This window comes from Juglans microcarpa x Juglans regia, chromosome 3S (genome assembly GCF_004785595.1).
Source record: "Juglans microcarpa x Juglans regia isolate MS1-56 chromosome 3S, Jm3101_v1.0, whole genome shotgun sequence".
In the NCBI taxonomy this organism is placed as follows: domain Eukaryota; kingdom Viridiplantae; phylum Streptophyta; class Magnoliopsida; order Fagales; family Juglandaceae; genus Juglans; species Juglans microcarpa x Juglans regia.
Window position 1 is genome coordinate 20,665,406 of NC_054599.1, and position 27,980 is coordinate 20,693,385.

The 27,980-nt window shown below is 35.2% G+C and overlaps 1 protein-coding gene across 2 annotated transcripts; it reads left to right on the top strand.

Moving 5' to 3' along the window:
* Window positions 1-7,713: 7,713 nt before the first annotated feature.
* LOC121257294 (inorganic pyrophosphatase TTM2-like) lies at window positions 7,714-27,122 on the top strand. Of its 2 annotated transcripts, none has more exons than XM_041158252.1 (12): window positions 7,714-7,953; window positions 9,504-9,860; window positions 12,861-12,975; window positions 13,575-13,770; window positions 13,840-13,953; window positions 14,589-14,762; window positions 20,277-20,471; window positions 20,842-20,979; window positions 21,060-21,181; window positions 24,728-24,851; window positions 24,970-25,242; window positions 26,700-27,122. In XM_041158252.1, the coding sequence occupies exons 2-12, from the start codon at window positions 9,524-9,526 to the stop codon at window positions 26,916-26,918; spliced, it is 2,007 nt and encodes a 668-aa protein (XP_041014186.1). In that variant the 5' UTR covers window positions 7,714-7,953; window positions 9,504-9,523; the 3' UTR covers window positions 26,919-27,122. The 2 variants fall into 2 exon arrangements, with proteins under 2 accessions (XP_041014186.1, XP_041014187.1); XM_041158253.1 differs by having other exon boundaries at window positions 7,715-7,953; window positions 20,857-20,979.
* The last annotated feature ends 858 nt before the right edge of the window (window positions 27,123-27,980 follow it).

The window sequence follows — 27,980 nt, forward strand, 5'->3', positions numbered from 1 at the left end:
ATTGATCTTGAAATCATATTAATTTGAAGAATATTATATATATATATATATATATATATATATATATATATATATATATAGATGGGTTAGGTTCAAATTCATCATGCGTTGGTGCGATTTGAAAAGGAAACTTTTTTTATTGTAATTAATTATTATTATGATATTCTAGCTAACAAAGACACATATTTATTCACTTTCCCTCTCCCCACTAAATAATTACAAATTTACAACCCACCTTTAATTTTCTTTATTCCTCTTCCAAATTCGATCCTCATGAAGTCATCGCATCGCATGACATGAGGCCGTGATTTCTTCTGCTTAAAATCATGCATAATGAACATCTTCTTATTTTATTGCATATATATATATATGTATATCAATTCGCTTAGAATAAGTAACTTGCACGCATCTAATTACTAATTAATTTAGTAATTTATTCTGCTAATTACGTGATTTGATTAATTAAGGTTGTAATCCACTAACGACGTGGATTGATGATGTTTAAGACAACTGATGATTAATTAGGTTCATTTTCTTTAAAGAAAAGTGAGATTTACTATTAAAAAAATATTTTTTTCATATGAATCTTAAATTTATTCATTTTTTTTTTCAAAAGAAGTGCTCGAGACAATTACAATGTTAATTCACGTATTCATTAATTATCCTCCTATCTAGCTAGCCAACCATTGTTTCATGATTGTGTGCCAAGTGTCGATCAAACTGCCCAATATATATATATGAAAAAATCTAGGGAAAAGCTACTGTAGTGGGAGTAGCCATTGCACATCCTACATGGGACAAATAAAATGACAAAAAATACCCTACAACATACATCTTCCAAATTCGAAAGGGAGAGAGCTAATGAGAGAGACCGAGATGTGAGAGAGATGATGAGAGAGACCGACGATGAGAGAGAGAGAGAGTGACAATGAGAGAGAGAGTGACGATGAGAGAGAGACCGAGATGAGAGAGATGATGAGAGATAGAGTGACGATGAGAGAGAACATGAGGGATGAGAGAGAGAGTCGTGGAGAGAGAGAGACGATGAGGGATGAGAGAGAGAGTCGAGGAAAGAGAGAGAGAGCCTGCAAGAGATCTGATGAGAAAGAGCAGGCGAGAGAGAGAGTTGATGAGAGAGATGATGAGAAAGATGCTGGAGAGATGATGAGAGAGAGAGAGAGGGGTAGTTGTATGTGTGTTTTGCACAAAAGAAAAGAAAAGAACAAATGGATTAGAAGCAGCCACGTAATATATGCAATGTGTGTACACACTACAGTGGCTGCTATGTATCAATGCTCTCTCTCTCTATATATATATATATATTCTCGAGTAATTAAAATATTACCAGCCATGATCTAATATTGATTAAAGTGGATATATTAATGGCCAGAATTAGATCGAGGATCTGTCACAAATCAAAACCATATCATGCTTATATATTTGCTGCTAGCTTCCTCATGGTACTTAATTACGTACGTATAACTCTCCTAAAGCGCCAGCATTAATGCCAAACTCGCAACCTCAGTGGACGTGCCACATGAGTTGATGATCAATCCCAATCACTTTGTGTAAATATATATATAAATATATATGTATGTATGTATGTATATATATACATATGAACGTTGATCACGTCTTCTTCGATCTGTGAATTTGTGGTGGAAAACATGAGTTCTTTTCCATTAATAATAATAATAATAATCATCGATCAATGATCAGTCTTTTCACCTTTAGTACTGACCCACGATTAATGTGGTACGCATGCATGCATGTTACTCGAAGCTGTATGGAGCTCAAAACATTAAAATATGAATAGATCTGCAAATGATCATCATGTTGGATCGTTTGTATGTTGTTTGGATTTCCACAGGAATTACTATTGATCATTAAAATGACTGTCCAAGTAAAGGGAACCACAAACGCTTGCTTTATTAATTCCCACCAAACCGGTCTAGATCGTCATATATATATATATATATATATATATATATATGCAATATACTAATAAATAATTAATGGCGCCAAATACGTAAGCATATTATATAGACTCGACACCGGCAGGCATCATGCATGTATATCATGTGATGTGGAAGATAATCGATCATGCTGTGTTTATATCAACGTCAACTTTCAACCTAACTTGAAAATGGCACATCATGAAGAGCATGCATATATCCCTGATCCCTACTTCAAAACATATGCTATAATTTAAGGCTCAAAATTCAGTACTATTTTCCTCGATCTCGTAGTCATGAACGTACATGTTTAAGTTTTTATTTTTTATTTTTTACAATTTTAATAAATATTTTGTAGCCATTATAACAAAATTGATTATTTGTAACTAGTTATTTCTTATTAAAATGAGTCTATTTTTATTGCAAATAGTTATTATCATTACAAATAATCCGTCATGTGAAATGTTCGTTTTTCTTATAAATGATTTTAATACTTATTTGGATCGTCGGATTGATTTGTAGTATGATCCCTAGCTAGCTAACTTAATTTGTATTTTGATGTTATCTTATAAATGGAAAAACTTTGCGCGCGCATACATACATACATATATGTATATGTATGTATATATATTAACTTGTGGGCTTATTCCAGTTCGTCAAGTTTTCCCGTGAACGACAGGAGTTTCTGATCTTTTTTCTCTCTTCCCAAAATACTTTTCTTCTTCAATTCGTGAGCCCTATATTTAATACATGATATATAAGCACAAGACGCTAGCTAGCTATGATCTGAACATGCAGTCTAATTATAAATTGTCCTCCCGGTGTCTATAAGACCCAAAAATGGGGCTCTGATTAATTTGAGTCCCCTAACTCCTTTGAAAATTAATGTCATAAGATGAGGAAAGTAGTGCTAATGGCAAAGCAAAGCCACAAGCTCATTAAAGCCAAGCTTTTCATGAAGGTCTTCGGAGGCAATCATGATGAGCGCGTCGGTTTTAATGCATGCATATGGAGACACCTGAGACTGGCCTACAGATCATATCTTCTCATTTTTGAGTGGGACGATTACTTATTGAACGAAGTATCACCGGTTGAGCTATATCGGTTGTAAAATGAGTTGGTGGTCAGTTTCTAATTAAGTATAAGAAAAAGCCTCACCTCTTGAGCTAGTTTTTGAGATTGAGAGAAGTCCAAGACCACTCAACATTAGTATAAGAGCTCAGGTTCATCAATAATCTGCGGGAGAAATGAGTTGTTGATGTTGCTTCAACCTAGGACCCAATGTGTATGTGTGAGGGGGAGATTGTTGAGATTGTTCCACATCGGTTGTGGAATGAGCTGGTAGTTAGTTTATAAGTGTGAGGGAAATGCTACCCTCACACTTATAAACATTAATGCCGGCAAGTCTTTTTTATGTGCAAAAGGAATGGAGAATCGGTAGACCGTGCGGATCTTCTTCTCCATTGTGATGTGGTTAAGGTTTTATATGACGAGATTATTAAAGAACATTATTATTGTCACACCTACAATTATGTGACAGAAAATAAGGCAAGTAGTGGAAATTTCTTTGAATTTTAACGCAACCAGTACTACATATATCCCTATACCGGCGAGAGCACCGCATGCATAAATCTAATCTAATCTTGAATTTTTTTTTTTGTTTGTTTCTTTCTATTAGTAGCTGTTATATTCTCGTTATAGCACAACGAATGAAACTTTTTATGTTGAAAGCATGTTATGTTTCACTTTTGTATCAATTAATTTAAGGTCACATAAAAAAAAATTAATAAAATGGTAATAATATATCATGAGATGATTTGAGGATGATAAATAAATCGACGATGAGTAATATTTTTATTTATTGTATTGATGAGAGCATTGAAAGGTCTGATTAATGAATGGTCACAGCAGGGCCCCCTTTGATTATGTTGGGCTGATCTTTGTATTGCCCATAAGATCTGTTGGGGACAATTGATCCAGCCCTTTCTTATTGGGCACACTAGCTGAGACATGAACGAGTGGAAAAATCTATAAATGTCTTGTGAGAGGTCTAGCAAAGCTGCTGGAATTTTGGCTAGACATTTAAGAGCCTGATAACTTGATATCATATGATCCGACTATTTAAATAAAAAAATTTGGATTCAGAACCCTCCACCCCTTATATCAAAAAGAATTTTGGCTAGACTAATAACATGTCACACCTATCTCACAAGATCTATCGAGGATCTAATGATGTGAGGCGTCCAAAAAAAAGTTAAGTCACAACTATATATAATTTATATGAGAAATGATATTTACAATCATAAAGTATACTAGTACTGTATATTTCTTTTAAGAAAAGTGAGTAAGATCTACATAAAAAAAATTAATTTTTTAATAATAGATCATACCTTTTTTTTCAAAATGGGTGCGCAGCGTTTGTATAATCCATTATTGCATTTAACATTACTCTTTTTTAAAAAAAAAAAAAAATGATAGACATGCAACTTTGATTATAACTCTTTATATAATTACGTTACAGATAATGGACATTTTTGTTAAATAACTTATAAAAAAAATTATCGCTTTACATAAATATTTTCATTTTAAAAATTATTGTAAAAGCGATTGTGCGTCTATCATTACACTTTAAAAAACTAATCATTTTATAAAACTTTGCATATGAAGAGTGGCTGTACAAAGATCAATTGTAGGATAGTTGAGCTCGTTTGTTTTTGGATATGAGATGAGATGAGATGAGTTGAGATTAAAATTAAAAAATTGAATAAAATATTATTAGAATATATATTTTAATATTATTTTTGTTTTGAGATTTGAAAAAGTTGAATTGTTTATTTTATTTTGTATTAGAAGTTGAGAAAGTTGTAATGATTAGGTGAGATGAGATGAGATGAGATAAAATATTTTCTGAAAACAAACGACGCCTGAATAAACTCTTTCTTCCTTAATCAAATCTTCGAGTTCAATGAATTCAAGTTCATGAGGTAATTGATCAGAATTAGAGACATGAAGAGTGAGTATTTATGGAGACTTTTTGTCCCATGATAATAAGCAATTATTGTGCTCTAGATAAAACCGATTTAGAAGTCAAACCTATTGAAGAGTTCAAAGTCAACCCAAAGAAATGTAAAGATCTATGTATATATAGATGTAAAGAAGAATGAATTACATTTCATCTGCAAAGAAAAAGAAAATACACATTTTTATAAGCCAAAGGCAAATAGGTATGACTTTTGCATAAATGAAACTCAGTTGGTGTGATGATGACCTTAGATCGGTTCATTATACATGTTATGAAACTTGCGACATTGTGAAATATAAGAGTAATACTGTATATAGTTTTAGGGTGTATAAATATATGCATTCTCTTTCAAAAAAAAAGTTGGATTTACTGTTACAAAAATAATTTTTTTATGTTAGTCTCATATTTATTCACTTTCTTCAAAAGGAATGCGCGAAACTTGTACACCTTAGAACTGTCAGTTATTCTATTTTGAAGCAGGTGTATAGAACATACCATCTATATTGCTTGAATGGTAAAATTTGATTTGTAAAATTCAAATTTTAATATTTATCTTACAAATCAAATTATATTATATAAATACTTTACTCTGTGTGTTATCCACACCAGTTTATAATAGATTTTTTTTTTTTTTGTAAAGAATCTTAATCCCTCAACATGGCTATGTTTGCCGTTTGGGTGTCAAACACATTTCAATCTATCTCAAACTAATTATTGATTAAACCTACTATTTTTTCAAATTTTCATAAAAAGTTAAACATATCTCAACCTATTTTATACATTCAAATACATATTAATGAGACTCATAAAAGACTACTATTTACCAATCAATTCAGGTTATCTAAAATCACCTCAACACCCAAATATAACCTAATATTACACATGAAAAACGATAAAGACGACAATTTTTATTATTTTTTATAACTATGTTTTAAATAGAATGTGTTTTTATAATATATTTGAAAAATAAATATATGAGTAATAGACAAACCACATACAAGCTATTTGTAAAAAATTATATTTTACTAATAAATAATAGTTTTTTTACAATTTGTTTAGGTGAAATCTATTTTTTTACAAAAATTTATATAAGATTTATTTATTTAAGATTTGTATAAATTATTTTTCTAATTATAATATTAACCCTCAATTCGATCGATAAATTCAAACCTCTCGACCGACAAAAACGAAAATATATCTACTAAACAATTGAGCTGGTCATGACTCATGGCCGGTTTTACCTACCCCAATTCCAGTTAAAAAATAAAAAGGATTTATAAAAAATTAATTGTTGCAAGTTTTTGAATGGGTCAAGCAAAGAGAGATCTAGAACGAGCAATGGGCAGTATATATAATAATAAATGATATTTTGTAATCATATAATACGTAAATATTACATAATTAAGAAATAAATAAATATATTCTCTATATGAAAAAATTAATTTGTTAATAGCAGAGTCTCTTTTTTAAAAAGAGTTTATAGTTCATAATTATATCTAGTATTATTTTAACTCAATTAGCTGATCTGACTCTCTCACTCACGTTTGAATTTAAAAATAAGATGAGATGATATAATTTATAAATAGTAATGAGATTTGTGAGTTAAAATTTATCAATTCGTCTCTTAGTCCAAACCGAATAGTCTCATTCAATTAAAGACCATATAACTATATATAATATAATTATAGGAAATTAGTCAATTTATTGTTGGTTTGACCACACTTTTCTTTTCTTTTCTATTTTTAAATGCTTTCAATAATTTTTTGCCATTTATATTATATTTATAGCACATATCCTTTTCATGTTCTTGACTTGCCACTTTTTATATGTACGGCTATGTCGTGTTAGACTACACATAAATCACTAATTTCGGTCCCAAAAACTTTGATTTACTTGGACCTTTTTTTTTTTTTAACTTTATTACATTTCTTATTTGAATTGATGAATTTTTATTTTTAAAAATATATTATGGGGTCTTTTATAATCCGAAAATATGTGCCGCGTGTTGCAGCTCACGCAAGATTTGTTATATTGTTGATAAGAGATCAAAGAAATTTTCCATGTTTTAAATTATTAACAGATTCGCGACTATTGCTATTTGCAAAAAACAGTCTATATAAAAAATAACAACTATATGATAAAATCTTACTTTTTAAAATAAGTTTGTTAATTATTAGTTTGACTTTGGTGTATTTGAGTTTTGAAAAAAATTAGTATTTTATTGGGAAGTTATAAAATAATTATAAGAGAACTGTCTCTATTTTTTTTAAAGAAAAAATTTTGCTATACATCAGTCACTATTCATTTCCACATTTCATATCTGACTATTTTTTTTCATAGAATGTGGTAATGAATAGTGACTGATGAGAATATTTATTCAAAAAAAAATTATGTGTACCAATTCTCATTGTTTCATTTCTTAAAATTAAATAATATTTTTTCTAAAAAAATCAAATTTTATAATTTTTAGATAAAATTTTTCATATGATATTTAAATATGAGAAGTGATAAACTTACAAAAAAAAAATCAAATCCATTATAAGATAATATTTTTTTGAATTTAAATATCAAGTAAAAAAATAAAAATGAATACTTTATGGAGTCATAGTATAAATTAGTAATAGCAACATATTTTATTTATGGAGTAAATTGGCTTGTCCGACGTGGACTTTCCTTAAGAAAAATAGCATTAAAATAATAAATTGGGAAAAAACTGCGCCATTAAATACTCTCTCTCATATGGTGCCCCGGCTTCCTCTCTCTCTGTTGGGAACTTGGGAGTGCTAAAGCAGATTCTATAGAATTCCCGCTTCCTGAAGTATCCCGGAAAATCACATTCCTTTCTAGACCGAGAAATATAACGACAAGGAACGGTAATATATATAGGAAGGAGACAACGACTTGTAGACTGGCCTGCCTTTCTTGGATTTTTTTTTTTTTTTTTTTCCCTTCGTGAATTCATCGTGACTCGTTGCGGTATAAGAAACAACTCTCTCTGTGACTCGGTCACTGCTTCCGTCGTCACCAATATTGCACATTGTTTTGTTTCGATCCAGTTTGGCTTATGGGCTTTTATTTGTTGTGCAATTATTAGGCAAGCGTAATCGTTATTTTTCCCATTTTACTCTGTGCTTTGTTTAAGCGGTTTACTTGGGGGCACGTGGAGTTAGATAGTAGAGGAGACTCAACCTTGTTTTATAGTTTTTCTTTTGTGTGTATATGTTTTTTTATGGTTTTGTTTTCTGGATTTGTTGTTACTGTGACACTATGGACCGGATGATCGTTAATTTATGTTTTTTTTTTTTTAATATAATAGAGGATGTTGTAGCATTCAATTTTTGTATTGTTATTTTAAGATGAGTGCAACAGTTGTTTGTTTTGATCTTTAAAATCATAGTTTACTAGTTTGTGTTGTGTTTAATTTCATGTGATTCTCTAAAGCACGTCCTGGGAAAAGTTTTATGACAAGTATCATATGTATCGTTTAATCATAGGTTAAGGACTAAATTATGATATATGATCATTGGAGTCGAATACGTTAATGATTCTTAAATATTGTAGATATTCTCAAATAAGCTCTATCCCTGACCTTTATATAAGCGATATATAACAGCATGAGATATCAACTCCAGTTGTTGGTATAATTGCTCATTGAGTGGGCATGATGTGTGTATCACATCCCTGGTTAGATGGACATAGAGGTGTCGCTAGCTTAAGAAAGGACTTGAATCAGTGCTATTGCATCAGCTGAGCGCAGTGCATTCACACTTCATATGAAAAATGAGCATCATTTATGTTGTCGATGAAGGGCTTCAGTCATCTAGCCGATTATGGGCAACAGGGTTTTCCTAGAAGCATCATCCACTTTGGAACTCCTATAAAACACTCAACTAAAATATTTTCATTGGGGGCGCCTGGTTTTTGTTGGTTCGACTAATTGCAAGGTCTTTTTGTCTTTACTTGACTGAAGCTACAAAGTAACTGGATTATTACTCGAGAAAGATGGATTTAAATTTAGTTTGTGATGGACATTTTCATTAAAATACTGCAGAAGTGTTTTAATCTCTCGAGAATTAAGTAATTCTGCTGTTTTAAGAATAGGATATAGAGATGAAGCAATGTCATTGTTCATAACATTGAAATCAACTTCTGTTTTCCTCTACACTTTTGAGCAGTTTTTCTAGGACTTTGGTGAATATATTAAAATTGTACTCTGTTTTACCTTTCTCCTTTGATGCGTTTATCAATGACTTTTATGCTCTCAATTTCTGAAGGAAAGTTCCACAAATTTTCTTTTGTTCATTGGATGTTGTAAATATTAATCTAGTCAAAGCTCCAGATTTCATAGTGGTGAATTCTTGGAGATTTTGCCTCTCTTATGCACCTAAATTGTGACATATGTTGACTGTTATTTAAGTATGGATTTTTACCTTTTATTCTTTCTCAGCGACTATAATTCTTTAGCTGTCACATTATATGCTTTCAAGTATGTTCGACTTGTTTTATTATCTGTTTCTCATAATCAGAGGGACGCGACATATTTGCAATGGTTCAAGATACTTCTAGTGGTGATTCACATCAGAGTCAGCCAGTCCGGTTAAAAGAACAAGTTTGTTTGGTTAAGAGAAAGGACTGTGATCGATATGAGATTGATCCCATTCAAGATCCTCTGTCATTTGAGAAGGGCTTCTTTATAGTAATCCGTGCATGCCAATTGTTAGCACTAAAGAATGATGGAATAATATTGGTAGGCTTGGCTGGTCCTTCTGGGGCTGGAAAGACTGTGTTAACAGAAAAGATACTCAATTTTATGCCCAGTGTTGCTGTTATTTCAATGGACAACTACAATGATTCTAGTCGAATTGTTGATGGAAACTTTGACGGTAAATAATCTTGATCATTTTTTGTCATTTATGAGTATTTCGCATATGTACAGGTTAGCTATTCTCTAGAATTAAGTGTAATATCGCAAATGTTCTTGCCCAGGTGTTTCTTATTGGATAAAATCTGCAAAAATTGACATATGATCTCATTTGGAAGTTTGTTAGAAAATCTTTACCTTCATATGGTGAGGGCATTGACATTCCTATGTACCTGGACTTTGCCAGATGTGTATCAACATCAAAACTCTTGAGGTATCTAATAAGTTGAGAGACTTAGGGCCCACTTGGATACTTAGAATATCTCAGTATATATGTGAATAGTAGTAAAATGGTTTCAGTTAAGATGTTTTATTAGGTTTTGGGAAATGAGAGAGAAAAAGTTGAGTAAAAATATTATAAAGTTAAAAAATTGTTTGAATATAATTTTTGTTTTGAAATTGAAAAAGTAGTATTGTTTTTTGTATTTTGTTTGGGATTTTGGGAAAGTTGTAATGATTAGGTAATTATTAGATGAAAAAGTTAAAGATTTGAGATTGAAAAGTGTTTTGTGTTTGAGTGATATTTGTGAATGAAATATCTAAGAATACTTGAGAACAGTTGTGTTTCCAAATGAACCCTTGTCTGAGAAAGAGATGCACAGAAGCATTTGCATAGGTGTTGTGATTTATATTCCTTTTATGCTTCTTAGAATTATAGTGCTTGTCAATTAGTTAAAATGATCGATAACTCATTTCATGCGCTGGTGCCATATCATTTCCCGTGCTGGTGCTGTATCATCTATAAATTCCTTTGAAATTCTTGCTGTTTAAACAACTCTATATATTTTCAAATGGGATGGAGAAAATATCCATGAAGTGCTTTCACTGGTAGGATAATGTTTCACTGTTGGTGAGTTAATTAATGTGGTTACGCCTACCCCTTTGAGAGTTCCTAAGCCTCATGAGCCATATGTGGGGACTGAAATAATGAAATTTTATTGAACTCTGTTGCAGCCTCTTCTGTGTTTGTGTGTGTGTGTGTGTGTCTGGTTCACCATCACGGTCTCTTGTTTGCATCATCTCATTGCCTTTGTTCAGCCAATCAGATGCATAACTTTATACTTGCGTTCCATGAGGTTTTGATCCCTTGTGCTGCTTCAACTCTTATAATTCCTGCTATAAGATTCATTGCCTAGAAATTTAGCATGTTATGTGCGTACACATTTGAGTTGAGGAGTGACCTCTTCAAAGTGTTAATTTAGAATGTGGATTGTGGGGAAGCTATCTGATGGCCTTGTGTCTTCTACATTGTTTTTCTCTTGATTGCTTCATGATGTGGGTTACTCAACCTCTGTACAGTGAATCGATTAGTTTGTCTTGAGGTTTCTTTGAGCGTAAGCCTTGAGACTTGGAAAAATATTTAACAAGTCACAAAATCCACATTCTATTTGCTGTTCCATTTACTTTTTTGTTTGGTGTTTCACCTTGTAAAGAATGTTGTCTGAGAGTTTTAAGTGGATTGGCTAGTCATTGTCTGCAATCTTTGAGGGGATCTTAAACTTTTGATAGCTACTCTGCCATACTCCTACTTGCCATGATTGCAAGGCTATTTACTGTGTTATTTCCTTTCACGTGACATTCTTAAAGCCTGGTGACATTTATCATCACCCCATAGCATGTGCAATGTTACCCGGAATGTAATACCAATTTGATTGAATAACCATGACAGACGGATAATAATCTCCTACATGAAAATGACCCATAAAAAATCTCCTAGATGAAAATGATTAATATAAACCTTTTAGCTTGATACAATTTCCATCTAGCTTCTGCCACTTTGGCAATAGGAAACTTTCATCTTTAAATGTTCGTGTTTGATTTTTTATAGTAAATGATAAAAAAAATTTGATAAATCAAGAAAGCACATTTAAAGTATTGATAGTGTGCTTACAGCTGCATACCCATTCAGTTCACAGAGCCATTGCATTTTTAATTCATGGAGGAGCACATGGAAGGATCTGTGAATCTAGCCTGTTTGTCTTTCTTATATCTACCATTCACCTCCTAAGTGTTGAAATTTTATTTAAGAAAAAAAGGTAAAATTTCCTTCTGTTAATTGTGCTATGCATACTTTCCTCTGCATCAGGCTATTACTATATTCTTTTTTTTTTTTGTTCAAATAAGTGTGGATTTGATTGAAAGTACAAAAGGCACAGCCTTGCACAGGATGTACACAAGAGAAGTGAGAAACACCTAATTAGAAATATAGAAAAGAAATAAGGAAGTCATGGAAACACAGTGCACTAAAATCTATAGCGGCTGCCTAAAGAAACACGGTATTAGAGAAATAAATTTTAAGCTCTAGCATCGTTTGCTCACAATCCTCAAAATTTTTATTATTCATTTTCCTCCAAATAGACAACACTAGACAGATAGGTACACCTTCCATAGTATTGCAATTGTTGCCATATGATCACCACATTATGTGCCTTATATAACCACCTCATTCCCATGACTCCGTTATGCAAAATTTACTCAGGATTTTTTCTGCTAGATTATCGCAACATTTACTTGTATTGATTGTGCAGATTTATAATTATGTTGAGTATAGGGCTTTATGACCTATACAGGACCATACTCCATTGATTCTCCATTAGTTGTTTACAGTCTCCATTGACCTATATAGTTTTCTTTTTCTTCCTTTCTTTCATAACACCTGTTGAATATTTATTTCTCCCTATTTGTTCTTTTCCATATCACTGGATGGTTTATTCTCCACTACAAGAGGGGAGCAAAAGATCCATTTTGATCTAATTATCTTTTTAATGAGTTTTGTTGGGCAAAAAGGTCATTGAAATCTTGGAATGTCTTCAGTCATATGTGTAGTCTGATTTAATGATGTGTGTTTTATAAACTTTGGGTGTCTTAGCCCTTGGTGCAATCCCTGAATCAGTATGACAGCTTTCAAGTGGGGAAATACATCAGGCATGATTATATTGGTTCTGTTATCTTTCTGAAACAGATCCACGATTGACAGACTATGACACCTTGCTCCGGAATGTCCATGACTTAAAGGCAGATAAGCAGGTCCAGGTTCCAATTTACGATTTCAAGTCTAGCTCCCGAACAGGATACAGGTATTTGCTCTACATCCAGTATTTTTTCATAGCTTTAGCATGGTTGGGTGTCATCATTCTTTGAGTACAATGGTTGAAATTATATTAAGTCATGTTAGTTCAAGAATAACATACAGAGATCTTAGATTTGAGATGTAAAAGTCCCAGTTAATCAAGCCAATGTTAACATTTTTTGGTTGTTGGGAATTATATGTAAAATGATGTCCCAATCAATCTAAGCAAACAGTAATTGAATTCTGCTGTTTCATATATTTAGATGATGTTATGGTTATGGAAACTGCTATTTCACATTCAAGTGAAGTGACTGAACTGCTTGTGCAATATCTTTCATGATGGAAGAGATCTATATTTGTATTCAAAACCCCCTCCACATTGAAGGTCATGGAGGAAGAGAAATGCAACTGTTTGAGTCTTGTACTTTTTATATCTTGAAATCTAAAGCCATGTATTGGTCCCTTTTCTAGTTCTATTAATGCACACAGTCAATTTATTGAACTATCCTGAAGTTGTTTTTATTTTTTAATTAATGCATGGCTAAATCATCCATGACTCTTACATATCCACCTGGTCTGTGTTTAAATTGCATGTACTGGTGGCAGGACACTTGAAGTGCCAAGCTCCCGCATTGTGATCATTGAGGGCATCTATGCTTTAAGTGAAAAATTAAGACCTCTACTGGACCTTCGTGTGTCTGTAACAGGTGGAGTTCACTTTGACCTTGTCAAACGGGTTTTGCGGGACATACACCGTGCTGGCCAACAACCCGAAGAAATAATTCAGCAAATTTCTGAAACGGTTTGTTTGTTTGTTTTTCTGAGAAGAAATTGTGTTCTTTGAAGTTCTCAACTGGATTCTTCTCCACAGGTTTATCCAATGTACAAGGCCTTTATCGAGCCAGATCTCCAAACTGCCCATATAAGAATCACCAACAAGTTCAATCCATTTAATGGATTTCAGACTCCTACTTATATTCTAAAGGTTATTCATAAAGTTACACATTTTGCTTATCTTTAGGCTGTGCTTACCAGAAGTCTCTTAGTTTAGTTTTGTATAACCCTAGAAAAGCAGGTTTTTAAAGGGGGATTGTTTAATGCAATGTTTCAAAAAGTTCTCGGCTTTTCAAATCACTGTTCTCTAATCCGATGCCATGTTTCAGGAACAGCTATAGCCTATACCCGAGAATGTCAAATTACCAAAAAGTTGCAATGTAACACCTCCATAAACATTTGACATAAAACCCTTGATAAAAGAAATTAAAACTTGAAAAAAATGTTCAAAATAATTTAACAATGTATAAAAAGTGAAAACATATAATTCTTTTACGTTTTTTTGGTAAAAAGTAAATTCTTGTTCAAAAATTTATTTCATTTGAATTTAATAAGGGTATTTTGTTTTTTGTTTTTTTAATTTTTGTGAGTAATTTTGTCTTTCTAAAGGAAAATGAGGTACATTGCAATTTTTTGTAGCATGGCGGTTATTGCAAATTTGGTGGTAGTTTGAAAAAGTCTGTGTTTGTCCCAACATTTCCAAATAGAATAGTCGAAAATATCACGTGATAGATGAGGTACTAGGAATTTGTCCACATCATTAAATGAGTGCTGCTTTTATTGTAGTCAGCAAGGAAAGTGACGGTGGAACAAGTCAAGGCTATTTTCACTGAATATCATACAGAAACAATGGAGCAGACTTATGACATCTATCTTTTACCACCTGGTGAAGATCCCGAATCTTGCCAATCATATTTAAGGATGCGGAATAAAGATGGAAGATACAGTCTCATGTTTGAGGTTTGCCTAAGTTTGGTTTTTGTTGTTTTAATAATTGTGCATTGTTACTCATCCAGAATATAATGCCTGCGATATATTTAACGTACGGCATATTTGTTAAGTAAGAAATTGGAAATCATCATTTTATGCATTCAGACATGATGATTTACTAAGATATTGCCCTAGAAAATCTTCATAGAAAAAAAATTTATGTAGCTGACTTCTGACTCGAGTTGTTTGGTGATAGACAGTCTAGTCTTTAGAGGAATTGGGTATTATGATTGGCAAGGGCATAGTGGGCCATGATACCGGATATAGCTGAATGATGAAAAAGAGGGATCTTGCAGGTCGCAAGTACTTGAGATTAAGGCTTTGTGTGGTTATAGAGTGCATATCCAGCATCAATAAAAATGCGCTTATGTGCAAAGTGCCAAGGCCGAAGTGCATCACTTAACAAAAGTGAAGCGTATTTGCAAAGGGAATTAAGATCACTTGAGTTTTTGTGTTGCCTAATATCCTCACAAATTGAGTCAATAGGCTTTATATAATATTATCTTTCTTTTTTAAACCTTTTTATTCTATTTTATTCTATTTTGTGATTATAAATTATTTTTCAAATAATGCGTGCATCACTTAAATCAGGTGTGCGATTGCGCTTTGCACTTTGCGTCTAGGGTTCTAGGATCTAGTCGGCGTTTACACTTGAGTGTGTTTGGCGCTTTCACCAACAGCATGCATATCATGCTAAGGATATCTTCAATTGATCCATTGAATTGCCAAATCTATGTAGTTATGTTGGCTTTAGTGAAATTAAATTTATTAAGCAAGTCCTAGAAAGTGCAAACATCATGCATAATATACAGCTACATAAACCAAGATTTTTTCTTTTTTTGATAAGTAAGAGATAAACTTTATTGATGTGAATGAAATAAGCATGTACCAAGTACACAGGAAGTATACAATAGAACACCTAAATACATTCTAAGAGCAATGAACTAAGGATAAGAATTCATGAATATCATCCCCGTTTAATACAATAGCGGAAAACCACAGCAATAAAGAATGTAGAAAAAAATTCTTCAGCTCCACCATTGTTCGTTCCTTGTCTTCAAAACAGCGCGCATTCCTTTCCTTCCAAATACACCACATGATACACAACGGAATCATCCTCCAAACTGCTGCCACTTGATGATTGCCCTGCAATTTTCTCCAACAACCCATCAAATCCACCACCCTCATAGGCATTACCCAAGCAACACCAACCCTTCGAAAGATCTCATCCCACAACCCCCTCGCTACGTCACAATGTAGTAAAAGATGATCTACCGATTCTCCATTCTTTTTATACATGTAACACCAATCCAACACTACACATCCTCTCTTCCTCAAGTTGTCCGTGGTCAAGATCTTCCCAAGGGTGACATTCCAAACAAAGAAAGCAACTCTAGAGGGCACACGAGACCTCCAAATGTTCTTCCAAGGGAATGGGGTGTGATCCTGTGTAATCAAGAGTTTATAATACGCATTTACTGTGCATTTCTTGTGATCCTAAAACCTCCATTTCAAGCTATCATGCTGTGCCATAGTGGTTCCCAAGGAGTGTAGCAGGCTGAAAAAGTCTGAAACCATAGATAATTCCCAGTCATGAATATCCCTATTAAACAGAATATTCCACTGATGCGAACCATGAGTAGATAACCGCACATCCGCCATTGAAGCCTCCCTGTTAACTGCAATACGATATAAAGTCGGAAAAACCCTTTCCAATGCATGATCTCCACACCACACGTCTCGCCAAAAACTGATTCGGTTGCCCTCACTTGCGACAAAGCGAATATGATTTACAAAGCTTGTCCACCCCTTCCTTATAAACTTCCATAGCCCCACTCCATACCCCCTCTCACTTCTTTGGAACACCAACCACCCCAAGCAACACCATATCTAGCATCTATAGTTTCCTTCCACAAAGATCCCCCTTCCAAATGATATCTCCAAAGCCATTTCCCCAATAACGCTTTATTAAAAGTTCTCAAATTACAAACACCCAACCCCCCATTCACAACTGGGGCACATACTGTCTTCCAATTAACCAAATGAAATTTCTTCTCCTCCCCTATGCCTCCCTATAAAAAAGCCTTAAAAAGTTTCTCAATCCTATTCACCACCCTTGCAGGCATAGGAAAGAGAGATAAAAAATAAGTGGGAAGGTTAGTGAGAGTGCTCTTGATAAGAGTGAGACGACCCCCTTTCGATAAATGCACCATTTTCCATCTAGCCAACCTTTTTCTCTATCTTCTCTACCACCCCATCCCATATTGATCTACTCTTGAAAGTTGCACCTAACGGAAGGCCCAAATATTTTATTGGGAAAGAGGACACTGCAACCCAAAAGATTTCCTAGACTGCGTATATTAGGAACCACACCCACCGGAGCCATCTCAGACTTGCCAAGGTTCACCTTAAGCCCTGACACTGCTTCAAAACAAAGTAATAATGCACGTAAAGTTTGGACCTGACTCCTATCCGCTTTACAAAAAATCAGAGTTTCATCTGCGAAAAGGAGATGTGAAATGATACAAGGGCTACCAGAGCCATTTCCCACCTGAAAGCCAGATAAAAAACCTCCACCAACAGTAGCCTGCACCATCCTACTCAACGCCTCCATAACTATGACAAATAGAAGAGGAGATAACGGATCACCCTGTCGCAAACCCCTCGAGCTATCAAAAAAACCAGCAGGAGTGCCGTTAACTAGCACTGAGAAACGGGCCGTTGAAATACAATGATGCATCCAAGAAATCCACCTATCTCCAAAACCACACCTCTTAAGCAAGTACAAAAGGAATTCCCAGTTTACATGATCATAAGCCTTCTCCATGTCTAGCTTGCAAAGAATACCTGGACTTCCCTCTCGCAATCTAGCATCTTCCCTCTCGCAATCTAGCATCTAGGCTCTCATTTGCTATGAGCACTGAATCGAGTATATGTCTCCCACGAATAAAAGCATTCTGAGGCTTGGAAATAATATTTTCCAACACTGGACTAAGCTGGTTAGTAAGAACCTTTGAAATAATCTTATAGACACTACTAACCAAACTTATTGGGCAAAAATCCTCAATACTCGAAGCCCCATGTTTCTTGGGAATGAGCGCAGTGAAAGTCGCGTTAAGTGATTTTTCAAACTTCTGAAAAGCGTGAAATTCACTGAACACCCGCAAGACATCACCTTTCACCACATCCCAACAAGTTTGGAAGAAACCTATTGAGAAACCATCTAGACCCAGCGCTTTGTCCTTAGCCATTCTAGAGATGACCTTGAAAATCTCATCTTCATCAAAAGGTCTCTCCAAGAGACTCACAAGTTGCGGATCAATTGCCTCAAATGATAAGTCATCAAGCCTCGGCCTCCAAGTTACCGATTCGGTAAGAAGAGTCTCATAATAATGTGCAATATGACTTTCTAGTTCAGCGGGAGAAGATAGCACCTGAGTACCTGAATGAAGCGACTCGATCGCATTGTTACGTCGATGTGAATTAGCCACTTTGTGAAAGAACTTCGTATACCTATCACCCTCTTTCAACCAAAGGGTCTGGATTTTTGGCGCCATGATGTCTCCTCTGACAACAAAACCCTTTCCAACTCTGCCACAACCGTGGCTTTCCTCAATAACTCCTCCTCTGAGGCCCCTCCCAATAATTCCTTACCCTCTAACTCCTGCAATTCCTCCAACAAAGTGGACTTTTGATTGTCAGTGTGACAAAGAACTTCCAAGTTCCACTTTTTCAGATCTTGTTTTAAAGGCTTCAGCTTACCTGCAAGAATGAAACTCGGAGTGCCACTAAACTGGTACGATGCCCACCAAGTACTCACCAACTCTGCAAACCCGTTCACTTTAAGCCACATATTCTCAAACTTGAAATACTGGCGACCCCTGTGAATACCCCCACAATCTAGGAGAATGGGAAAATGGTCTGAACTGACTCGAGCTAACATTTTCTGACTTACTTCTGGATAGTGGGCTTCCCATAACGGTGAGACAAGGAATCTATCCAATTTCGACCAAGAAAATTTATTTTCTTTTTGTCATATCAATAGGACAAATGAGAGGGGACTGTACCCCTAGGGGTTGGCTCAAGTGGTTAGGGCCTCAGTCTTGAGGGTATGCTCTACCTAGGTCTAAGGTTCAAAACTTGGGTCCAAACAATTTATAGGAGCCTCATTCCATTGGTGAAAAGCTGATGATTGGTCTGATCCGTGTGATGTGAGCACTTTACAGTGGTTCAGGGTTTAACTGGGTAAAAGACAAGTTCATTTTTTTTTAAATTTTTTTTACGGTTTTCTAGGTTCCTTATTATAAAAAACTGAGTGGGGATTGTTGACAGATTTTTTTACATTGGTAATATGCATGCGCACCTGGTAGGGTTTGAATCCATAACCTCATTCTGTATCTTTTTCTTAAAAGGAGGATATGTCATGGTTTATTTACAGATGGGGTTTTTGTTTCTTTAATGCCTGTCTAACAAGTTGCTTGGTAGATTTTGAGGCTCAATTCTCTATATATTTTATAATTGGCTTGCTTTACATACTTTAATTGGAAATGAATCCAAATAATCAAAGTTCTATTTTCACATGGGTGCGTCCAATCCAAAACAGAGACAAGTAGTTTCGCACAAGTGCATGTATAGAGCAGTGCAGCTGAATCTAAGGGAGGAAATGACAAGTTTTTGTTCCCCCATATTAACTTCTCATTAACAGTCGTGTACATTCTCATTTTCTATTCTATCACTTTCTGTTATTTATAATGGATTTGGTGATATACAAATTGTTCCATATCTTTCTCCAATTTGCCTATGCAGCCATTCCACACCTGTTTCCTCTCCCTAAGCTCTTGTTTTATCCCCCTTGATTCTTGAGTTTTTGGGTATTTTAAAAGATTGTTCTTGATGATAGGGAATAGGAGGGGGGAGGGAGAGATTTTTTTTTAACAATGTATGTCCAGCTAAGAAAGCCAGTTTGCAATTTGAATCAAGTGACTACCTTTGTTAATGCCATTTTAATATATTTGGAAAGAAGAGGAAAAATCAAAATAATGATAAAAATTGGAGGGCAACATTGCTGCAATTATAAGGACCAACTCAAAAAATTTAGATGTAATTTTTAGGTATGCAGAGATGTGTAGTATAGGGTGTTACTAATTGAATTTTATACTTCTAAATTTGATTTTAATGATTTTTCAACATAGACCATTAGCAATCGCTTCTTCTTTCTTTCTTTTTTGTTGGGTTTTAGGATCTTAACATCCTCAAATCTGATTTGGAAAACCCCTGCAATCCTTTGCTGTATCTCTGTTTAACAACCTTGTTGACGTTGTGAAATTTTGTATGTTCACAGAATAATTTGTAAATCTCCAGTATTCTTGATGTCTCACCTTTCTATGGCTCTCCATACTTGCTAAAAATTAGGTTCACACATGGAAGTGGAAACTGTACTGGTATTTTGTTACTAACTTAATGTGTTTTGTTCATGTTTGGTAGGAATGGGTGACAGATAATCCATTTGTCATATCACCAAGAATAACTTTTGGGGTTAGTGTGCGTCTTCTTGGTGGCCTAATGGCCTTGGGATACACGATGGCAGCTATCCTTAAAAGAAGCAGCCATGTATTCTCTGATGACAGGGTCTCTGTAAAAATTGATTGGTTGGAGCAACTAAATCGCCATTATGTTCAGGTACTGCTGTATATATCTACACCTAGTTTTTACTCTCATATGATTCTGAATATGTTATAAACTAGGGTTCTAGAAAACCTTTGCATGGGCATATCCTTCATTCATCCTTTATATGGTTTTCTATGGGCTGGCCGGGGCCAGTTTGGTCCTGTCCTGCACCAAGAACATTCATAATGCATCCCAAGACCCCTGTCTGGCCTGAGTGCCTGGTAGTGTGGGAAACAGTATGGGCTAGACCCAGCCTGGCCTGGCTCACGTTTAGTGGTTCTTATTGGGTAAAGTGTACAACTACGAGAATTGTTCATCTTTAATGTTTTGTTGAACCCTCATTGTAGCCCAGTATTCGAGCCACTCTAATCTAAATTTCTAGCTTTTTTATGAAAAGGTACAAGGAAAGGATCAGTTAGTTGTAAAATGTGTTTCTGACCAGCTGGGACTGGAAGGTTCATATATTCCTCGGACCTATATTGAACAAATTCAACTGGAAAAGCTTGTAAATGAAGTCGTGGTATGACCACTTCTAAACCTTGTTATGCCTCTACATGCAGTGGTAGTTGCATTGGTAGTAATAATCTAATCATGCTACAGGCTCTGCCAGAAGACTTAAAGATGAAGCTCAGCTTAGATGAGGATCTGGTTTCAAGCCCCAACGAGGCTGTTTCTAGAGCCTCTGCTGATAGAGTGACCATGAGAAATAAGCATCTTAAGAGGTGCAATTTTCTGATTTTCTCTATTGGTATTCAATATATAATTGCTGATATGGTGTTCTAACAAGTGTCGAGACAACCAAAGGTGGTAGGGTCAATATGTTGTAGATCTACCAATTTCCGAATTGTATTAATCTATACATGTTATGATTGATTTCAGTTATTTGAGTTTGTTGCTTGAAGTTCACTTTTAAATTTTTGCATGTTAAAAGCCAAGAATTGCATGGATTTCAAAATTGACGAGGAAGCCAGTGTCTTTTATGGAGTTTCATGCCTTCGTTACTCCATGAGTCATGCACTGTGTTATGTCAACAAGAACGTAATGGTCCTTTATCTTCTTTAAACCTTTGGTCAACTTTAAGTTAGGAGCATAGCTTTTTTTTTTTGACAAGTAAGAAATTTATTAAACCACATAATTAGGCATAGCCCAAGTACACAAGGAGTATATAAGAGAAAAACACCTAATTACAAACTAAAGCTGAAAAACAGCACAGAAGTCATTTAGACTAGACCCATCCATTACAATAATCGAAGCCCAAAGCAACAATGAAAAAAAAAAGTCTAATCCCTCCCACCGAGCATTCTCTATTTTCAAAATAGCGCCCATTCCTCTCATTCCAATTACACCACATAAGACAAAGAGGTACCATCTTCCAAACGACCACAATTTGGCGATTGCCTTGAATCCCTCTCCAACAGGCCAAAAGATTCGCCACCCTCTTGGGGATCACCCAAGCAATGCCCAGCTTAGCAAAAACCTTATCCCACAAAGCCTTTGACGCATCACAGTGGAGAAGAAGGCGATCTGCCGATTCACCTCACCTTTTGCACATGAAACACCAATCCATTGCAATGATGCTACACTTTCTTAACTTATCGATAGTAAGTATTTTCCCATGAGAAGCCAACCAACTGAAGAAAGCCACCTTGAGACGCACTTTGCATCTCCAAATATTTTTCCAAGGAAAAAAATCAGTAGAAGAATGAGACGCCAAAACCTTGTACAAAGATCTAACCGAGAATTTCTTATTACCAGGCTGGTTCCAAAGTCATCTATTAACCCCTCCAGATTTTATATTAAGAGCATAAAGCAAGCTGTAAAAATCAGTGATGTCCCCCACCACCCAATCCTGGACATCTCTAATAAAACTTACTGACCACTGAGTGAGACCAGAAATATTATCCATATAATCAACCACAGAAGCATCTTTGTTTGAGGCAGTTCTATAGAGGGAAGGGAAAGCATTCCTCAAGGCCTCATCCCCACACCATAAATCATACCAAAATCTGATCCGGTTACCCCTACCCACTTCAAATCTGAAATTTCTGGAGAACTCTCCCCAACCATTACGAATGAATTTCCACACTCCCACACCATATGTCCCTCTTACTTCGTTTGAGCACCAACCTCTCCAAATACTTCCATATTTGGCATCAATAACTATTCTCCAAAGAGCATCCCCTTCTTGATGGTACCACCACAACCATTTCCCCAAGAGAGCCTTGTTGAAAATTTTCAGCTTTCTAATCCCCAAATCCCCCAAAGATAAAGGAGTGTAAATCTTCTCCCACTTAAGCAAGTGGAATTTCTTCTCATCCTCCAAACCACCTCACAAGAAAGCACGAAAGTTCCTTTTCATCCTATTAGCCACTCCTAGAGGCAAAGGAAATGAAGAAAGGAAGTAGGTTGGGATATTAGATAAAGTACTCTAGATTAAAGTGATTCTTACCCCTTTGGACAAGTAGATCCTTTTCCAACCAGCCAATCTACATTCAATCCAAATTGCCTTAGATTTATAAAGAGCCCCCGAAGGAAGACCAAGATACTTCATAGGCAGAGTGGAGACATTGCAACCCAAAATATCAGCCAAATCCCCTAAATTATTGACCAAACCTACGGGAACAATTTCAAACTTTGACAAGTTCACCTTTAAGCCGGATACACTTCAAAACATAACAAGAGTGCCCGTAATGAACAAATCTGATCAGAATTTGGCTCACAAAGGATCAAAGTGTCATCCGCAAAGAGTAAATGGGAAACATTAATGCTGCCTTGCGAAGAACTACCCACCGAAAAACTTGAGATGAGACCCCTATCTACTGCCGCCTTCAACATTCTGCTCAACACATCCATTACCAAAACAAAAAGGAAAAGGGACAGAGGATCCCCTTGTCTCAATCCCCAGAAACTGTTAAAAGAGCTAGCTAGAGTGCCATTAACCAAGACCGAAAATCTAACAGTAGAGATGCAATGCTTCATCGACTTACACCACCTCTCCCCAAAATCATACCTATCAAGAATATATACCAAAAAATCCCAGTTGACGTGATCGAAGACCTTCTCCATATCTAGTTTACAAAGAATGCTTGAAACGCCACTTCTCATTCTACTTTCCAAGCATTCATTAGCTATGAGAACGGAATCAATAATTTGCCTTCCCTTGACAAAGGCATTTTGGGACTTCGTGATGATCTTCCCCATAACCACACTCAAACGGTTAGCAAGAACCTTTGAGATGATCTTGTACACACCACTGACAAGACTGATGGGATGAAAATTCTTCACCTCCATGGACCCAAGAAAAACCTTCATGATGTCCTCCCTAACAATGTCCCAAACATGCCTGGAAACATGCCATGGAAAAGCCATCTGGTCCCAGAGCTTTATCTTTGTCCATTCCTCTAATCACGTTGAGCATCTCCTCATCTTCGAACATTCTCTCCAACTAAACTGCACTAGGCTGGTCAATCGAGTCAAAATCCAGCCCATCAACTGTAGGACGCCATGAATATTGTTCCGTAAGGAGCTTTTCATAAAAATGAACAATCTGATCCTTAATATCCTGACAATCAGAAAGGACACTACCTTCCGAGTGAAGCACCTCAATGCCATTATTCCTTCGATGAGAGTTGGCAACTCTATGAAAGAATTTGATGCACTGTAGAGGGAGAAAAGAACAGGACTAATTCTGGCGAGAAACGTCGGAATTAAACATATTGTTATGATGGGGTATCACACATAACCTCACACAAGCCTCAATCAAACCTTAAACCTAACTGGTGCCAGCTGCTCATCATCGGTAACTTTCTAGGAGCATAGCCTTGAAACTGGAAAAAGAAAACAGCCTGATAAGAATGCAAAGTAGTTTCCGAAACTTTTCTGGTCATACAGATTCTCCATCATGGTCCGTTAATTTATATTCTATGTTGTGAAAGTAGATTATTTCTGCCAGTCTGTTGCTACATTTTCCATTTGATAAATTAGCATGCTCAGTGGAGAACTATTTGAGTTGTAAATTTATGTCGTCAATGGTACTGAGAAAACTTTTGAAAGTTGGTTTCCTAAAAGTATTTAAAAAAAATTAAGAAGTTCTTGAGACAATATGCACAATGCTTCTCCCCCTCTGGATTTTAAATGATCCATTATCATTTTTCCAAATATGGTCTTCTTTTATTTTTGGTTCGTTCTTTTTCTGTTACTTTCAATATGTTTGACTTGTCAAAAAAAGAAAACCGGATACCTTTGATTGATGATGTGATTTTGAACAGTGGTATGTCTCATTCATATTCAACCCAAAGTGACAAGATTCTGGCCAAGCTTACTGGATACGCTGCCAAAAGTAGACGGTTTGATGACAGAAACTCAGAATCCCCCACAACTCTTGCAAACCAGGTAGAATAATTCATGTATCTTCTATGTTAGTCATCGTGATTTTGATAGTGCTTTTGAAAGGATATTAGCAATTGAAAATTTTTGATTGTCAATCTACTTTATTTATTTGTTTTGGCAGGGCACCGTTACTCAGCTTTCAGAACAAATTTCCTCTCTGAATGATAGAATGGATGAATTTACAAATTGTATTGAAGAGCTGAATTCCAAGTTAACCATCAAGAAAAATGCTCCCAGTCAACAAAAAATGTCTGTTCAAGCTGATTCCTGCAATGGCTCTGCTCCCACTTCTTACTTCATCTCTAGTTTAGGCAATGGTTCGTTGACTGGGTCCATAATGCCCAATTTGTCATCCTCATCCCAGTTGTCTAAAGAGTCTCCTTTGATGGAAGAGGTATTAATCTTGTCGTCTTATATCCTTCTAATTGTTTTTATTCTATGCTTTTATAGCACTATAAGTTAATAATTGTTGAATAGGAGATGCTGAACAACTTGCAATATTTTTACTGTTTGGAGTTTAATATATGTATATAACTTAGAAAGTTGCCAATGATTTTTATGTATAAATTTATAATTCAGTTTCAGTTAGATTTGTTGATGTTCCTTTATTTGCACTCCCACCCTGCTGTAACCGAAAAAAAAAAGGAAAGAAAGAAAAGGAAAAGATGAATTTGAGATGTTGAACACCTTGCAATATCTTTACTATTTGGAGCAGAGAGTAATGCTAGATACAGTTCTAGGGTGTGAGCCCTATGCACTCTCTTTGAAAAAATGGGGCCCACCATTAAAAAATAGGGCTTTTCATGTGGGTTTTAGATTTGTTCACTTTTTTCAAAGTTCAATGAGAGTGCGCGTAACTTGCACACTCTATAATTGTACAAATCATTTCCCCTGGAGCATAATACATATAACTTAGAAAGTTTTCAATGATTTCTTTCTTTAAACTTAAATTTTCGCCCAGATTGGTAGATGTTCCTCTATTTGCATCCCACCCTGCTATGAAAAAAATGGAAAAAAAGAATGAAAGAAACAAAAACAAAGAAGTGGATAATTACACGAGTTTGGCTGAAAAATTGTAGTTTAGAGAACTAACTTTTATAAGGAGGCGATGAACCAGCAAGGGAGGACATTGACACAAGTGTACCACTATTTAAAAGTTTAGGGAGGAAGTGACGGGTGGAAATTTTGGAAGGTGCAAAACTTTATCCTTTGAGATAATATTATCTTCTTAATCAACTCTTGTTCGATTAGTTACTTTTTCATTGCCTTTTTATGGCGATAATGATTAGATATTAGTGGATTTGCATGTGCACGAGTTTTGGACCCACGTCTCTAAGACAATGCCAATAGCGCCATACCTTCTACCATTGATCTAAATCTCTGTTGTTTTGACTTATTAATGTACAGCTGTCATATGACTAGTTAGTAGCTGATCGTTGTGAGAAATAAGAGATTACTTGGAGAATACTGTGATATGTTGGAGAATGCCTAAGTGTATACATACACAAATTTAATTTATATTATATATATCAAAACCCACCAAAACTGAGAATTGATTCGCCGTATTTGCTGAGTAATTGACGAGTCAGCATTCTCAAAACACTGAAAGAACAGCTTGTGATGGGAGGTGATTGTCCTTTCATGTTCTAATAATTTCTTGATCAGAAGAAGCTAAAATTATTTCATTAGATGATGATTGTTCCTATTAGGTTATGATAATTGAATGCCTTCTGTTTTGAAATAAGAGGTTTATGGTGTCCTATACTTTGGTGTCATGTCACCAGAAGTCATTTTTCAGAAATGATTGTTTGTTGCCTGTCATTTTATTCATGGTGCCTATTTTGGAATCAGATATCAGGTATTGCCCGGGGACAACGTCAACTCATGCATCAGTTGGACAATCTTAGCAATATTCTCCGCGAGATTTTGGGAGAGAGATCTCGCCATGTAAGAACAAACCAGAAAGGAATTGTGGTTGATTTTGAACCGGTTGCAGTTCCTATTATGTTATCCCTAGCAATTGGTAGTATAGGAATCATCTTGTTCAAGGGATTTTTAACTCGAAACTGATTCCTTAATCGAGTAGGGTTTTATAATTTACTGTATTGGTTCACTTTATATTTTATTTTTTCCATTTTTCTTGTTTTCCCTTCTTGCAAATACCATTCTGTATGGGAAAGACAGCAGTTGAGTTATCAATAATTGATAGTAATTAAACAACGGTATTCCTCCGCCATAAGTGAGGCTTTCAATAATAAAATTAGGGGTTCTTGTCCGCTCTCTCTCTCTCTCTCTCTCTCTCTCAAAAGGGAAGTGGTTGGTGATACTGAAGACCTATAGAAGCTTTCAAGGATCTGTTTTAAGGGGTTTTAAGAATTACTAAAGCCAATTTTAACTGCCTCCACAGTCCATAGTCATGCTGACAATGGTTTCTTTGCTTGTTATCAGATTTCAGAGTTACAATCAACAAATTAGTTTAATTCCAGAATTGACGTTTGAATCAAGAATCATATGCAAAGTTTAGCGTTCTATTTACATGCTCTGCAATTTCCGTGAAGTTGATGAATTATATGATGCGTCTTGCTAGGTTTTCACTGCATTTGGATACATGCTTGATCTTTTATAAATATATATATATATATATATATAGAAAAACTTTACTTGCAACCGGCTCGGAACCCCCGCATAACCGGATCTACTTTTGATTAAAAAAAATTATTTTTTCTACTTCTTTCTCTTCATTTCATTCCCTCCCGTAGCTCCACAACTCTTCATCTCTATCTGTGTTCCTCAAAAGTCTTTTAAGTTGCGTAAAACTAACAAAAGAGAAGAGAATGGAAAACTGAACTCTGCAGAAACATGAAAAAAATCAAACGAAGGAAAAGTTCCTTGGTTAAAACGAGTCAATGTATGTACCCACTAGTCCATTCGGGTTCTTTTGCCATCTTGCCATCTAAAAGTTTTTCTGTTTTTCCATAAATCCTCAAAAACTCTTCTAACATCAAAATCTCTCGAAAACTTAGCTGAAAACCTCTTTCTTTTTTTTATTTTTCTTCACAACCCGAAATTTATTTTTCTTCACACTTCCAATGAATCTGAGAACCTAGGTTGAATTTTATTCTTAGATACCTC

Excerpts from the sequence above, each read along its gene's own strand:
- LOC121257294 (XM_041158252.1), top strand. The coding sequence starts at position 9,524 with ATGGTTCAAGATACTTCTAGTGGTGATTCACATCAGAGTCAGCCAGTC. Across the intron at positions 9,861-12,860 it reads TGTTGATGGAAACTTTGACG|ATCCACGATTGACAGACTAT; the intron begins GTAAATAATCTT and ends TTTCTGAAACAG. Across the intron at positions 21,182-24,727 it reads AGAAATAAGCATCTTAAGAG|TGGTATGTCTCATTCATATT; the intron begins GTGCAATTTTCT and ends GATTTTGAACAG.